The 17167-nt window shown below is 40.3% G+C and overlaps 1 protein-coding gene across 2 annotated transcripts in view; it reads left to right on the top strand.

Annotated features, from left to right (window-relative positions):
- RAMP2 (receptor activity modifying protein 2) overlaps positions 1-16482 on the top strand; it is a 118199-nt gene extending 101717 nt beyond the window's left edge. For both annotated transcript variants that reach the window (XM_073572306.1, XM_073572305.1), the window contains 2 exons: positions 5983-6082; positions 10003-16482. In XM_073572306.1, coding sequence (XP_073428407.1) covers positions 5983-6082; positions 10003-10258 — 356 coding nt within the window. In that variant the 3' untranslated portion in view covers positions 10259-16482. The remainder of the gene's footprint in view (positions 1-5982; positions 6083-10002) is intronic.
- The last annotated feature ends 685 nt before the right edge of the window (positions 16483-17167 follow it).

The raw sequence follows: 17167 nt of genomic DNA, 5'->3' as shown, positions 1-17167 counted from the left end.
AAGGGTGTTGTTATTATGAAGCACACTTTAATTAAACATACAATTCTACAGACTATGAAGAACTATGACAAATGCTTGCAGGCTTTTCTAGTTCTCATAGTTGTAATTGGAAAAATGCATGCACCATAGTATACAGTTGGCGGTCAACATTATTGACATCCTTGATTGTTTATTATAAAACAGCCAATTTCTTCAGGAATAACTGGCTATGTACCCACTGTGTGTCATTTATTTTAATAGCATGTACAAATACATTCAATAAAAAAGTTGACCTGCCCCCATACATGCTATCATTTAAAAATAATTAAATCTATGCAAATTATTTTATCTTAAAAAGGCAAAACTATTCTAGGAGTGATAAATTTATTAGCTTTCTATATTTCTATATTTTCAGGACACACAAACCCCTTGATCAGGCAAGTTTACAAATAAATGAGTAAAATAAAAGCACAACATTAAAAAAGATGTTACAGCAAGACAATGGTACATGTTGTGGATTGGGTGATGCATCATCATGATAAGTTAAACTAATAAGACTGATGTTTTTGTTGGTGAGGTAATAGAGGTGATAATTTTTGAGTTTAGGTATCTTGAGCCAGCCTCTTGGGAGCTTAGGGTGAGTCCATGAAGTGCATCATAAATCCAAGTGTGAGATTGAGTCCTTGAAGTCAAAGACTTCAAAGTTTGAATGTTTGAATTCCCAGATTTTTCTCCCTCTATTGTTCATACATGACCTTTCAGTATTAAGACTTTTAAATCTGTCATATGTGTCCTAGTCCAGAGATATAGACACATGTGTAATCAGCTCTTTCAAATGTGTATGAGGCTCCCACAATAACTCTCACACTATATGAGGGTCCACCATTCTTTATGATGCCCAAGTTTTAATTAAAATAAAAAACAACATATACTCATATAATCCAGGATCCTGATTAGTCCAATGGCAAAGTCTGTTATCGCCCAAGCGTGCACACAGGACATCAAAGTGTGAAGAGGTGTGATGATATCACAGCAGAGTAACTCTGATGTTCTGGGTGTGCCTTGGCACCTCAGCCATTTAATAGACCACATGCTTAAAATAGCCTGCAGTCTACTGAGCAGAGAGCGGAAGTTCAGGGAAAACATGCCTCCCTGCTCTACCGCAGAGCGCAACTGTATCCGTGTACTGAGGGTGGGCCCCTCAGACCACAAAGCCCAGGGAAACTGCCCCTCTATCCCCTCCCAGCTACTCTACTGTTACAGGGATTTTGTTAGTCAGTCTGAGGCTCTCATATTATAAAAGGCTTTTGCGGACAGGCTTGGCACTAAATAAATAACACAATCTCAAATACAGATACCATACTCTATAACAAAATCCGGGGATTTTCAATCTGAACTACTATGGGCACATACCCTATGGAGCTCCCAAACAACATTAAACTACAAGGACATGGAGCACATAAACCACCAAAAAAATTTAAATTTGATTAAAAAGTTTTTCCTTTAATAACATAGTACATCATAAAGACAATCTGTAAATTACAAATCAGAAACAGAGCTGTCTAAATTCAGCCAAAGGTGCACAGTTGTAAAAATAGTGCTACTTCAAAGACATAGAAATGGGAATAAGTAATATGTCAAACATGTATATCAAAAAGTCTTTATCAGATTATTAATTAAAGTAAAGTGACAGTGCATACTCCACAATTATAAAGGGATGGTAACCATCCTGGCCCCCCGAGGAAACCATTGCAAAACGTGCGTCGGGGCATGTGTTTACACATGGACATCAACATGGGTATGACTGATTGATAATATTGATGGCCCTTTTGCTTATTAGGTTTTCTCTTGCTTTGATAGGTCCCTGACCTGAGAATCCTTTATGAAATTGAAAGATAATTGACCTATGTAGCATTAAGGATTTAGCCATCCCTTTATAATTGTGGAGTGTGCACTGTCACTTCACTTTAATTAATACTCTGATAAAGACTTTTTGATATACATATTTAGAAACAATCGAGACCAGAACAAAGAAAACACTGCGGCAGCCAGCAAAGGCGCTCAAACACAGTGAAATCCTTCCCTGGAGGAAGATCTGACTAGTCCCGTGTTTGAGACCCTTAAATGAGGCTCCACGGACTTTATTTGCATATTCGTATTTCCCAGGGAGCAATGCACCTAGGATTTCACTGTGTTTGAGCGCCTTTGCCGGCTGCCGCAGTGTTTTCTTTGACTGGTCTCCCTGAGGTCAGTGATTGTTTCGTGATGTTGGTCTACTAGGTATTGCTCCCACCTAGCCAGAATCCTAGTCTACACTGATGAGGGGCAACACCCCGAAACAGCTGTCTGTGGATGGATACCTGGCCTTGGTATTTCCCTTGTCATATCTGTAAACGCGTAAAGAGCTGGATATTGACTTAAAGGGCCACTTAATATGGTGGTAATGGTGGTTTCCAAAAGGAGCCACCCCTTGGCTGGGTCCTTCCCTGGAGGAAGATCTGGCTAGTCCCGTGTTGGAGACTCTTAAATGAGGCTCCGTGGACTTTATTTGCATATTCGTATTTCCCAGGGAGCAAAGCACCTAGGATTTCACTGTGTTTGAGCACCTTTGCCGGCTGCCACAGTGTTTTCTTTGACTGGTCTCCCTGAGGTCAGTGATTGTTTCATGATGTTGGTCTATGGACTTTATTTGCATATTGATATGCATGTTTGACATATTACTTATTCCCATTTCTATGTCTTTGATGTAGCGCTATTTTTACAACTGTGCACCTTTGGCTGAATTTAGACAGCTGTTTTTGATTTGTAATTTACTGATTGTCTTTATGATGTACTATGCTATTAAAGGAAAAACTTTTTAATCAAATTTAATTTTTTTTGGTGGTTTATATGCTCCATGTCCTTGTAGTTTAATTTAGACTTGGCACTAAATTCTATGTCTAGCAGATCCCAGAAGAACCACAGCTCTCACTCTTATATATTATTATATATATTATATTATATACTGTTCCCTTTATTTTTTGAGCAGTATATTTATTATTATAACCTCTATATGGGAATCTGAACATTCAACAGGGCCCCCTGGTTTGCATACACAGAGTAGCTACTGGCTAGAAGAGAGAACATGAAGCAAAAATAGTCAAACTAGCTGGGTCAGTAACAGACGGAATGGGATCATGATCAGAATCAGAAGTAAAATTTTGGTCTGAGGAATACCTGAGGTCGTAAACTAGGAGTTCAATCAAAAGCAAAGTTAGACAAAGCTAAGAACAGATGGTGGATCATGAATACAAATGTAGTCAAGGTCAAGAGGTCAGTGAAGAACAAGATCACTACAAAAGAAGACTAGCACCAGATTACAGGGAGTAAACCAAGCACAATAAATTGGCAGCTCTCAGCAGTATTCTCGCAACTCTCAAAATTATACCTAAAGCTCTGATTTGTTCAGTGTGCATCTTAAAACCATCACACTAGCTTAGCTAAAGATCTCAGTATATTGTTTTTTCTTTGCCAAAATTCATACCAACTTTCATAGTGTTCCCGTATCAATATTCATTTTTCCACATTGTCTTGGGGCATTCTTGACTGTTCCATGAGCATAAAAATTTTGCTAACATTTTTAAATTTTTAAGCAGGGATGCCAAGGAGTTTGCACCCTTTAGGCTATGTTCACATGTCCAGTAGTTAGATTCAGCAGCAATCCGATATCAAAAAGTTGTGCAGACACAAATTTTAGTCAATTTTTAAAAATACTGATTTCAGCTGGATCCGCTTTTTTAACACTGGAATCTATGGAAAACATATCTGTTAAATAGCTATCCATATTCTTTCTTTTGAAATGGATCCATTAAGCAAAAAAAACAGATCCTTTTCAAATGAAAGAATACGGATAGCTAGTTAAGACTCCAGGGTTAAAAAAACAGATCCAGCTGAAATCAGAGCAAAAAGCTGCGCAACTTTTTTGCCAATGGATTGCGGCTGAATCCATTTTAACAGATCACTACTTGATATGTGAACATACAGGTGCTTCTCACAAAATTAGAATATCATCAAAAAGTTAATTTATTTCAGTTCTTCAATACAAAAGTGACACTCATATATTTTATTGAGTCATTACAAACAGAGTGATCTATTTCAGGTGTTTATTTCTGTTAATGTTGATGATTATGGCTTACAGCCAATGACAACCCAAAAGTCATGATCTCAGTAAATCAGAATAATTTACAAAAAACACCTGCAAAGGCTTCCTAAGTGTCTAAAAAAGTCCCTTAGTCTGTTTCAGTAGGCTCCACAATCATGGGGTAGACTGTTGACTTGAGAGATGTCCAGAAGGCAGTCAGACACACTCCACAAAGAGGGTAAGCCACAAAAGGTCATTGCTAAAGAAGCTGATTGTTCACAAAGTGCTGTATCCAAGCACATTAATGGAAAGTTGAGTGGAAGGAAAAAGTGTGATAGAAAAAGGTGCACAAGCAACCGGGATAACAGCAGCCTTGAAAGGATTGTTAAGAAAAGGTCATTCAAAAATTTGGGGGAGATTCACAAGAAAAGGACTGCTGCTGGAATCATTGCTTCAAGAGCCACCACACACAGACATATCCAGGACATGGGCTACAAGTGTCGCATTCCTTGTGTCAAGCCACTCATGACCAATAGACAACGCAGAAGCGTCTTACCTGGGCCAAGGAGAAAAAGAACTGGATTGTTGCTCAGTGATCCAAGGTGTTGTTTTCAGATTAAAGTAAATTTTGCATTTCATTTGGAAATCAAGGTCCCAGAGTCTGGAGGAAGAGTGGGGAGGCACACAATCCAAGCTGCTGAAGGTCTAGTGTGAAATTTCCACAATAAGTGATGATTTGGTGAGCCATGTTATCTGCTGGTGTAGGTTCACTGTGTTTTATCAAGACCAAAGTCAGAGCAGTCCTCTACCAGGAAATTTTCATGCTTCTCTCTGTCGACAAGCTTTCGGAGATGGAAATTTTATTCTCCAGCAGGACTTGGCACCTGTCCACACTGCCAAAAGTACCAATTCCTGGTTTACAAACAACAGTATCACTGAGCTTGATGGGCCAGCAAACTCGCCTGACCTTAAACCCTTAGAGAATCTATGGGGTATTTTCAAGAGGAAGATGAGAGACACCAGACCCAACAATGCAGACGAGCTGAAGGCTGCTATCAAAGCAACCTGGTCTTCTATAACACCTCAGCAGTGCCACTGACTGATCACCTCCATGCCACGCTGCATTGGTGCATTAATTGATGCAAAAGGAGCCCAGACCACGTATTGAGAGCATTTACTGAACATACATTTCAGTAGGCCAACATTTTGGATTTTAAAATCATTTTTCAAGCTGGTATTATAAAGTATTCTAATTTTCTGAGATAATGACTTTTGAGTTTTCATTGACTGTAAGCCATAATCATCAACATTAACAGAAATAAACACTTGAAATAAATCACTCTGTTTGTAATGACTCTATAAAACATGAGTTTCACTTTTTGCACTGAAAAACTGAAATAAATTTTTTGATGATATTCTAATTTTATAAGAAGCACCTGTAGACTTAGACTGCTTATTAGCTTATTGTAGCATTTCAGATATTCTCAGACAGTTCTCTTATCTTTGCCATTGTGAATAGAACTCATTTCTAAACAGTAACAGTTTTTTCTGATTTTGTCCTTTGTTTCAAGTTCAATAAAGGGTCATGTCCGGCATTATTTTACATTTTGTACCCTTTTTTATTTGCTAAGCTTTTATTCATTTATTTTTTACCTCATGTTGCTCTATATCAAACATATAAGTTTGTATATATCCATACAATTTCACTAAGCTTTATTTCAAGAGATATTCAGGGGTGCCAGTAGTTTTAATTCATTATGTGTTGTGTGTGTTGAGTGGACCTACTAGCATTATCTTTTGCTCCTGCAGGTACCTCTAAACTTAGGTGAGCGATATAGCCATGAATTGACTGTTAAACTATTTTTATTATTTCCTTTTAATAGATTCATATGACAAATATGTTGAGGAGTGCTGGGAGTCTTTTCATGCTACAATGTTCAATATTACACAAGAACACTGGTGCAATTGGGAATACATTTTCAGGTATGGACTGTGAAGCAAATACATACTTTACTTGATGTCACATGGCAATATGATTGACAATTCATATTGCAACAAAAATGTACTTTAAGTATGAGAAACTATAGTGCTCAAAAAAAATAAAGGGAACACAAACAGGAGGGCCAGGATTTGGTGATACGTCACCAGCAATGAGGAGTAGCAGACAGAGCGGTAGAATGTGGGAGCAGGATAGGACATGATGTGGCCATGTGTGTCTGTAGAAAAAGGATTGTATGTGGAGGAACAGTTGTGAGGAGGAGGTGAGATTGCTGTGGAGGATGGAGGGAGATATGACTAGTTCCTTACTAGGTGGAGGGATTACAGGGGATAGTAAGAAATAAAGTAGTAAAGACATATAGCTTTCTGTGCCACTTTTTAGGAATGCATGGGACACCACTTCTGAAGCCACACCAGTGCGAACAGGTGGTCGGTTGGATAGGAGATAATGCTTCCAGCTTGCTTGGAAGCACCACACAGTGTTCCACATGGTCCAGTCTCACCACCCATGAGTCTGGATTACTTAATCCTCACCCTGATCCTCCTTCCTCCCACCATGATGAGTCCCAGGAGAACAGTGATCCCACACTAGGATACTCTGAGGAGCTCTTTACATCATTTATTGATTGTAGCCTCTCACCTTGCATGTTCCAAGAGGGACAGGAGGACATGCTGTTTAGTGATGCACAAAACGCATTTGTGGCCAAGGACCCTACATTTCCCTGTTGGCACACTGGGTAAACATTGTGGAAGATTGCTGACCCTAATTCTATCAGGGTTTCTTCGACCTTCTACACCAGTTCTTGCACCCCCTCCCTCTTCTCCTCATTCTCCATCTCTGATGTGTTATCTTAGAGCCCTCTGTCTACATCAGCTGGAAGCTAGAAACTCTGCAGCACTGTGTCAACGAAGAGGCAATAGGCTCTGCTGATGCTAATTTGTCTAGAAGACAAACCGCACACCACATCACAGTTATTGAAAGGAATAGCAGGCCAGACAGATCTGTGGCTCTCGCTGCTGAACCTATAACATGATATGGTCATGTGTGATAATGGTCATAACCTGGTGGCAGCTGTGAAGCTTTGCAAGCTCACACACGTACCAAGCTTGGCCCTTGTGCTCAACTTGGTAGTTTAGCGGTTTCTGAAAACCTAGCCAGATTTGACAGAGCTTCTGGTCAAGTTACGCCGCATCCGCATTCATCTCCGCAAGTCAGCTACAGCTGTCGCGGCTCTTGCAGTGCTGCAGCAGCACATGCAAGTGCCAACTCATCGACTGGTGTGTGACGTGGCCACGTGCTGCAACTCCACACTGCACATAATGGCAAGGCTTTGTGAGTAACAGAGGCCGGTTGTTGAATACCAGTCCAACACGCCCATCAGTATTCTGGTCAGCCTCCGCACATAACAACTGAAGAGTTGACATTTGTAATGTTCTCCAAGATGTTGAGGACTCCACAAAGATGTTGAGTGGTGATGACGCCATAATTAGCTCAATGATCCCACTTCTATACCTACTTAAAGAGTTGTTGATGACAATTAAACATGAAGATTTGCATGCGGACCAGGTGGAGATGGAGAAAAATATGAGTCAGGGAAATACTACTCAGCCTCATCTCATCTGCTCAGTGTGAATTGGGTAACAATGAGGAGGTGGAGGCTGGGGAGGAACAGGAGCTTGTTGTTGGTGCAATAAAAACTAGCACCCACACAAGCTTCATCCTGTGTCTCCTATGTGAATGGGAAGAGAGGGAGGAGGAGATGGCGACAGGGTGGAGACAAGGAAGTGTTGGCTGTAGGGAGCTTGGCACAAATGGCCAACTTTATGTACCACTGCCTTTTCGGTGACCCTTGCATTATATTCAGCTTGGCTAAAAAAGAGTACTGGTTATTTACCCTGCTAGACTCATGCTTTAAGGAGAACCTTGCATCTCTCCTTCCTGAAGGAGAGAGGTCTTTTCAATCTTCAATATTTGAATGGTGCCCTTCAGTTAGTGCCTGAAAGGGTGTATGGATGACTATCTTTAAAAGTTATTTCTGGCTTTGCAATGTGTGCACAGCCTTTATGACTGTAGAAGTACCACAGCCACACGTTCTTAATTTTTTGATGAATCACTCCAGTTGGTGCATGCAAGGGTGTATGGATGACCCTCTTTATAATCTTTGTCTGTCTTTGCATTGTGTGCAGAGCCTTTATGAATGTAGAAGTACTAAAACTACACTTTCTTAATATTTAATATTTTAATGAGGCCCTTCAGTTGGTGCCTTCAAGGGTGTATGGAAGGCTCAGCTTGTAATTTTTTGCAGACTTTACATTGTGTGAAGCGCTTTCTCACAATATTTGAATGAGGTACTACAGTTGGTGCCATTAAGGGTGTATGGATGACCCTGCTTGCACCTTTTGGAAGGCTTTACACTGTATGCAGAGCTTTTATGAGTGTAGAGGTACCACAACTACACTCTGTTCGCAATATTTGAATGAGGTAGTACAGTTGGTGCCTGCAATGATGTATGGATGATCCTGCTTGCCATTTTTGGCAGGATTTGCACTTCATGCCTAGCCTTTATGAGTCTACGAATACTACTACTACATGACAATTTGAACTGAATGTGTATGAGGCCCTCCTTTATATCTAATACAGGTTGAATCTGAGCCTCTCTTACATCATATTTTTGGCAGTTCTTGATTCCTTTCACTGACATTTCCAATTTTTAATACAAATTTCAATTTTTGTTTACTTAAATTATTTTTTAAAATCATTTAAAATGTTGCCTTATATACAAGTCATAATATAGGAAAGAATGTTTCTTTACATTTTTTTTCCTGTAAACTTCAATTTATCTTCGAATTTTAATGTTTTATTGTCAGGACTTAAAGTGGAGTAAAAGTGTGACACCATTACTTTCATCAGCGATCTGGGAGTTGGAGATGCTTTCAGGGGTCGTCACCATGCTGTTCTCCTTCTATTCAGCACTTTTTCCATCAATTTCAACATTTTTACTGCCTACCCCCAAAACTCTTTGTAGGGTCTGCAGTAAAAATGCTTGGATTTCACATTGACTCCTATTATACTCTTTACTCAACACGAGCATCCGAGAACTAGGAATTGCTTGGCTTGAGTGATGAGCAGCCAATCATTTTAGTGCTAGACAGGCGTTTTGCAAACCTCTTACCTTCAGGGATCCCAGCGATACGTTTGATTATATGGGCTGACATGATGTAATTTGTGTGACATGCCACAATACTGTCATCACTCCAGCTCAACTAAAGCCTCAAAGGAATTCCAGAAGGTAAGAGATTTACGAACCTCCTGTCCAGCGGTCAAAGAATTTTACCTGGCCAATGGATGGAAGTCACGGGAATCAGTAGACCCAACTGTAGTTGTAAATAAATAAAAGTAATTTATTTTACAGTATGATATATTTTTCCATATATATTCAAGATATGTTATACAGCTTTTTCTAAGGTCTGACGCATGTGGGTTGTGCAGAGTTGCAAGGCGCCGATACAGCATTAGAAGTCTTTGGAGGGAAGCATCGTCCAAATACACAAATACACATTACATAATTATTATCTTTAGAAGTCTTACTTCCACCGGAGAATATCTCAATAATCTGTTGCGGAAATTACTACTATTATTACCTATATGGAATTATTTGTCCAGAAGTAACATGAATTTGTGCTAACTATATTCAGATGAAGAATACAAGGTCAGACATTTCTGCAACAAAATGGATACATATCAATATACTCGTGCAATACTGTAAGTGCATGATATCTACAATGATATTTGCTCAGCTTGTGGAAAAAAAAAACAGATTGTTTTTGCTTTTTTAAGAAAAAAGCCTTATCTTCAATGTTTTGCAGGTTGTCATCAACTTTTATTTTGTTTCTTTCCTCTACAGAATTTACAGCTTCTTACAATTATGCTTGGAGTTGAGTGCTGATAGGCTTTGCATTGCCTTCCCAAATGAGCTTGCACATGACACAATTTTGAAAGCCCACATGTATCATTTTCAAAATTGCAGTTTTTTGTCTGAAGAGCTCATGGACCCTCCTGAGAACATCCTGTTGGGATTAATTTTTGCTCCTATCTGCATAATACCTTTCCTGGTCACTCTTGTTGTATACAAGAGCAATACTAACAGGCCGCAAATCTAAGTATTCGCTACTGACATTACCAGACAATGCAATTGCGTTTTCCAACTGCTTGTAATAGCAGAAGGCTTTGATAGTCTTTGGTCAATTTTATGACCATGCCTGATCCTTAATGCTCATCTACAACTCAGAATCCACTTCCATTCTGGAATGAATACAACCTCTCACTTCCTTGCTTTTCCGGAGTTGTGATATGAAAAGTGTATCTCAACATCTTGCAAACACTTTTTATTCTTTGCCACCTTGAGTGAAAGATTCAACTTCAATCACATTCCAAGTTTTTTAAAGAATTACTAAATAAACAAAATATTTCAGGGAAAATATGAAGCAAGAAAATCATCTGTATAAAAGGAGTGTACTGAATTCTGGATATTTGTCAAAACTGATACCCAACTATTTTTTACATCGAAAGAAAACTTAACTACCTATTCATTTAAAATTACACAAGTTTCCTCCTTGAAAGAGCCAATAACTACGAGATAATCAACGTGGTTCCAATGACAACTGTGATATCAACGAGCATTGTGGCATTATTATAATGCCTAGTTATATTGTAAATTATCTTGTCTATGTGAAGATACTCATACAATGGAATACTGGAAGCTTATCACATATTTTTCTGCTTTTTTCTGTTTGGTAATATTTATAATAATGTGTATTTCAAAAAGACAAATGAAGTGTAACGAAAGGCTTGCCTTCGGCCTGAGGAATTGGACAATTTATGTTTAATTCTGTTACTGAAGAATGAAATTGTGCGTGTGTGTGTGTATGAAAAATGAAAATTTGCAACCTTTTATTAAAGTAAAAAATAAAATATTGACCTCAAAGGAAGCAAACACAATCCATGCAAATCAGAGCCATTTATATATAAAGCATACCGTATTTTTTGGACTATAAGACGCACCAGACCATAAGACGCACCCCAAAGTTTAAGAAGGAAAATGAGGGGAAAAAATTAATGTGTCAAAAGGGGTCCATCTTACAATCCTGAATTCAGCTTACCCGGGGAGGATTTGCAGCGCTGGTGGCAGCAGGAGTCAGGCAATTCTTCTGGTGGTCCAACGCTGCAGAGCGATTATCTTGCTCCCATCCCAGCCTGGTGCCGCAGGTTCGGCGGTGCTCGGTGGTGTAGGGTGCTTTCGCAACATTTTCTGATGTCTGACGCTGCAGAGAGATGATGATGCATTTTCTGAAAGCCCTGAGCCCCCACACTTCTATTGCCTCGATGCTGTGGCCCCCTGGAAAATGGCTGCCGGAGGCGGCGCATACACAGATTGAGATCTCGGCAACAAGATCTCGTCCTGAGATCTTGGGAGACAAGATCTCAGAGCCGAGATCTCAATCTGCGCATGCACTGCCTCCGGCGGCCATTTTCCCAGCGGCCAGATTGATTCCCCAGGCACAGATTGAGATCTCGGGAGAAAATGTCGCCGAAGCCCCCGGTACCACAGAGCACCTCCACCACCGAGCACCACCACACCAGCCGCACTAACATCGCCCTGCAGCGTCAGACCAGGACCACCAGAAGAATAGCAACAGTGCTAACCACTGAGCCACAGTGCTGCTTAGAGAAAAACCTGTCAATGTGATTCTTCTAGTCATAATGAATGCAAAACCAAACTTATTTAAGTGGTTAAACAGCAGCAAGTAGAGCAAGTTTTGATAGCTGTTATTAGAGGTAGGAATTGCCTGCGTTGCACAGCCAACACCTACTCTGTATGGAACAGGCTCAGCTTCTGAGTTTGCTCTATACACCCACACCGGACATGTGACATACACAATGTATGTCACATGACGGGAAGAGGTTAATTCATTTTTCTATTCAAAGCCAGCAGTGTACTCATAGAGAGGGAAATCCTGAAGATAAATACTACTACTTTTTTCTAAAACTCACACAAAAAAACACAATCTACATGAAAACTACTCTATGTAGACAAAACCTAATAGTTGATGCAAAGTATAGTAAATATTTAAAACAAGCAATTTTGCATTTTACAGAATATGCTTTCATCTCTTATGACATTTCAAATAAGCATTGATAGTGAACCAGTAAGAATGATTTTACTAAAGAAACTCTTGGTATAACTACACAGGTCATTGAACAACAGTTACAATTAGACCTGTCATGTAATACTTTGATATGCTAGCTAAGAGAAATAAATGTTGGAAGCAAAATGACAAGTAAATTGTGGGTGTGTGGGTGCACCCTGAGTGCATCATCCTTCCTCATTATTCTCTTTTTCAGCACCAACTTGATTGACAGCTCCTTGATTGTCAGTCAAGCATTATATTTAGCAGAGGACAGAGCTGTCAAAAACATTAAGGTGGTTTGGTGGAGAGTAATGAAAAGTGGTCGAATACCCCAATACACCTCCATTCTAATCTGCAGTTTGCTTAAAATTTTTTCATTTCTTAGCACTGGCAGTTTGATTTCCTACAGTACAGATATTTTTATTTTGTACAATGACCTAAACAATGAAAAAGAGAAGATTTAATAACATTCCCTGAAAATGATACTCTGAAAACTGTGATTTATAAGGGTTGTCTGGTCAAAATTGATAAGTTTGCAGTCAGACAGAGTGACTGCAATCTTACTGATCCCCCCAGCTCACGCACTGCACACTCGAGGATTTGCCGGTTTCAGACCCGGGAATGGAGGGTATGTATGAGTTATATATATCCCCTGCCTGTGGGCGTGGCCTCGCTCTTCATACACTTGAATAGAGCAAGACTGCGCCCAGTAACATGGATGGCTAGTGGGCGTATGTATGGATATATGTATGGAGAGTGAGGCAACACCCATTGGCTGTAAGTATGTATAACTCATACACACTCTCTGTTCCCGGGTCTGAAACTGGAGAATCCTGCAGACTTAGGGTCCCATTACATTTAGCGATGCACCAGCGATCCCGACAACTATACGACCCGGTCAGGATCGCTGGTGCATCGCTAAATGGTCGCTAGTGAGCTGCCAAACAGGCAGATCTCACCAGCGAAGTAGCAGCGGTCGGCGGTCATTACTTACCTGTCAGACGGCAGCTCTGGTGATGACTTCCTCCCGCGTCTATGGAGTCGCTCGTCGGTGCCAGCAGGAAGCCTACGACGAGAAATGGACCAGGACAATCTCGCGCGATCAGCGATATCCAGCAGGGAGCCGGGTCGGAGGTAAGTGTCACATGTAGCGATCTCACTATGTGTGAAGGGGGCTTTATCTGTTTTCACCAGTCAATTCCTTTAACTAAAAAAGAATACCATGTTAAAATTGTTCTCTGCTAACAGTCATTAATCCAAATCGCCAGCTATAAATCTAATGTAAAAAAAAAGAAAAAGATGCATTGGAAGGTGAAATGCAGCTGCATTCAATCTTTTTGTTTCAATGTCTCAGCATGGGGAATAACATCTGATTGGATCAAAAACACAAAAAGATCTCAGCATCAACGTCATACCAGGAACACCCTATCCACTCATCAAGTATCAAGAGAGAAAATGTCAATTGACAGAGTAAAGCAGAGGCATGGAAAAAGTACCAAAATCTGCAGGATATAGACATTTGTCACTGCATCTTACATAGCTTTTTTGAATAAATATGTACTGTATGCTTTGAACCTGAAATTAAGGTTTATAATGTGGGAATAGTCTGATCACATTTCAGCCTTTTGAGATGAATAAAAGTAAAACAAAGTAAAGAATTATTGTTTTTTTCTTCACCTTTTACCGTTTCCTTTTGTTCTTCACAGGTTATTTGCGGTAAGTTTGTGTCTTACAATTTCTTTGATTTACAGCCAACGTTCTAATAAGAATTTTCTACTAATTTTTTTTTTAACACGAGAAATTCTTATAAAGAAACTGAATTTTATGTGGAGCTGTGGAGTCATTTTTACAAATATCAAACTACAGCTGTGTTGAGGTCACAAAAACCCCCGGCAAAGTATATAGAATTTAGGCTTACTTAATATGACATCTACTATCTAACAATACTCGACCATTGCTTTATTTACATATTTAAAGAGGTTGTCCACTACTTTAGCATTGATGACCTATCCTTAGAATAGGTCATCAATGTCTGATCGGTTGGGGTCCAACAGCTGTTTATCGGTGTCAAAAATACATGTGGAGCTGCTCCATCTTCTGGTAGTGGCCGCCTCAGGGTACTGCGTATCCACCTTCTATTGATTTGAATAGGAGGCAGATTAGTATTACTAAGCCTTGGCAACTACCAGAAGATGGCCAGCTCTGCAAGTGAGTATTCTTGGCAAGCGGCTGCTGCTAACACTGATAACAGCTTATCAGTGGGGTTGCCAGATATCGAACCCCAATCGACCAAACATTGATGACTTATCCTAAGGATAGGTCATCAATGGTAAAGTAGTGAACAACCATTTTAATCATTTTTTTTACTTCCCAAGTAGTTATATTTAGAATAAAAGCATAAAAGACCACTCATTTATATGACTGTATGCATCCTTCCTTACATCGCGCATGCATCCTTCCTTATATCTCACATGCATCCTTCCTTATAGCTCACATGCATCGTTCCTTATATCTCACATGCATTGTTCCTTATGTAGCTCATGCATCGTGCTATGAGGAACGCTTAAAGGATCTGGGAATGTTTAGTTTGAGAAAAAGAAGACAATAGCTGCCTACAAATATCTGAAGGGATGTCACAGTGTAGAGGGATCATCCTTATTCTCATGTTCAGCTGGAAACACCAGAGGCAATGGGATGAAACAGAATGACAGAAGACACAGATTAGATATTAGAAATAAGTTTTTGACAAGTAAGGTGATCAACAAGTGTAACAGGCTGCCATGAGAGGTGGGAAGTTCGCCTTCAATTTAAGTCTTCAAACAGAGGCTGGACAGAAATCTGTCTGAGATGGTTTGGTGAATCCTGCATTGAGCACCCTGGAGGTCCCTTCCAACTCTAACATTCTATGGTTCTATGATTGGTTAAGGTTTTCAAAACCCACATTAAATAGCAGTTACCACTAATTTTATGGTCTTTACAAGGGGGGGTTGCTCACAGGGTAATTGTGCAGGTCAGCCTGAAAACATGGCCCTCAGAGAAACCTGAAGAAAATGCAACCTATAGGCTATGGGCCCACTTAGCGTTTTAAAACGCACAATGAAAACCGGATTCCTTCCCAGAAATTGCGCGTTTTTTTCCGCGCGATTTCACCGCGATTTTACCGCGATTCTGTTTGCGATTTTGCCGCGATTTTCTCAAGCACTTTCCAAGCGATTTGAAGCATCGCTTGGAAAGTGATTGACAGGTTGGTCACACTCGTCAAACATAGTGTTTGACAAGTGTGACCAGCTTTTTACTATTGAGGCCGCCTATGCGGCATCAATAGTAAAAGATAAAATGTTAAAAAAATAAAAAAATCGGGGTATATTTACCTTCCGACGTCCCGCGCTGCCATCCCATGCCTCAGCGTTCCCAGCGATGCCTTGCAAGACCTGTGATGACGTTGGTCTCGCGTTACTATAGCGATCTTGCGAGACCGCTAGAGTCACGCGAGACTACGTCATCACAGGACCTTGCCGCAAGGCATTACTGGGAACGCTTAGGCCGGGAATGCAGCGCGGGACGTCGGAAGGTAAATATACCCCGATTTTTTATTTTTTATTCTTTTTTTTACAGGGGTATGGTACCCAGGGCCTGGAGGACAGTCTCCTCTCCTCCACACCGTGGGTACCAACCGCACATGAGATGCTTAACTTCCCGCATGGTGGGCATAGCCACATGCGGGAAGTAAGCGATTCTCATGTATTCCTATGGGTGCGGAATCGCGGCAATTCTTTGCGATTTCGCACAAAAGAATGATCATGCTGCGATTTTTTCCGCGTTGCGATTCCGCCGCAGAAAAAAGCGTAGCATTAGCACAGCATGTGCGGAATGCCATAGGAATGCATGGGGAGCGTTCTGTACAGGATTTTTAAACATTTTCGCACCGTTTTCGCGCCGAAAATCGCAGCAAAAACGCTTAAAAATCGCATTGTGGGCACACAGCCTTAACATCATTGACTAAGATTGGTTGAGTTAACACGCCTCCCTACTATCCTGAAACTTGGACTTGACGACAGGAATTTTCGCCTGCTAATTTGATGGAAATTGTAGAAATTAGTAATTTTTAAGTTAAATGATTTGTGTGGAGAAAAAGGTTTCCTTGTCAAATGCTTTGCAAATCTATTCCTGTATTGTCAAATAAACAGTCGACATTTGCCCTGCATGGTGTGACTCCTTCCTTTCAATATGACCTTGCATGGATCGTGGGGAGGGTCCTTTTTTATTATACTCCACAATACAGTTGCAGTCGTTTAGTGCCAATTCTTAACGGGTATTTGATAAAATGTTAATACATGTTCAAATTTGTAAATATTACATATAGAAAAAAATATTACATATAGAACTTATCTAACCTTCCATAAGATATACGGAAAATGCAAAAAAAAAAAACTTCAGACAGGGGCTTTTCAGGAATTACCTTTGTTTAATGAAAAGGCATGCCGAGGTAAAAATAACAATTTACTCAACCACTGCTCCCTCTCTGCTGCTGTCAAGATCTTTTTTGACAGGCAGCAGTGATGACGCAATGACTACAACCCGTGACCTCTGTATATTCAATCACTGGGTTCAACTTTTTTGTGCTAAGCTCTGCAATTGCCGGCAGCCCCCAGGTGCTGTAGTCGTGTTGTCGGAGTGACTTTGATGTGAGAAGATCTGAGCTGGGATGGAGGGATGGACTAGAGTTTTGCAGATTGATTGTTGGTTGGAGTGGTATCCATGAGCTACTGTCGTGATATCCATCGTCTGAAGGAGCATAGGCTGTGACTGCACACTATACCTGCTGGAAATACCAAAAGCTGTGGGCCAACCAAAAGGTGGGAGACAGTGGGTATCGCCTGG

This window comes from Dendrobates tinctorius, unplaced genomic scaffold (assembly GCF_039654945.1).
Source record: "Dendrobates tinctorius isolate UK_male_01 unplaced genomic scaffold, ASM3965494v1 ptg000032l, whole genome shotgun sequence".
NCBI classification, from domain to species: domain Eukaryota; kingdom Metazoa; phylum Chordata; class Amphibia; order Anura; family Dendrobatidae; genus Dendrobates; species Dendrobates tinctorius.
The sequence above is the reverse complement of the archived record's forward strand: the minus strand, read 5'-3'. Positions and strand labels throughout refer to the sequence as shown.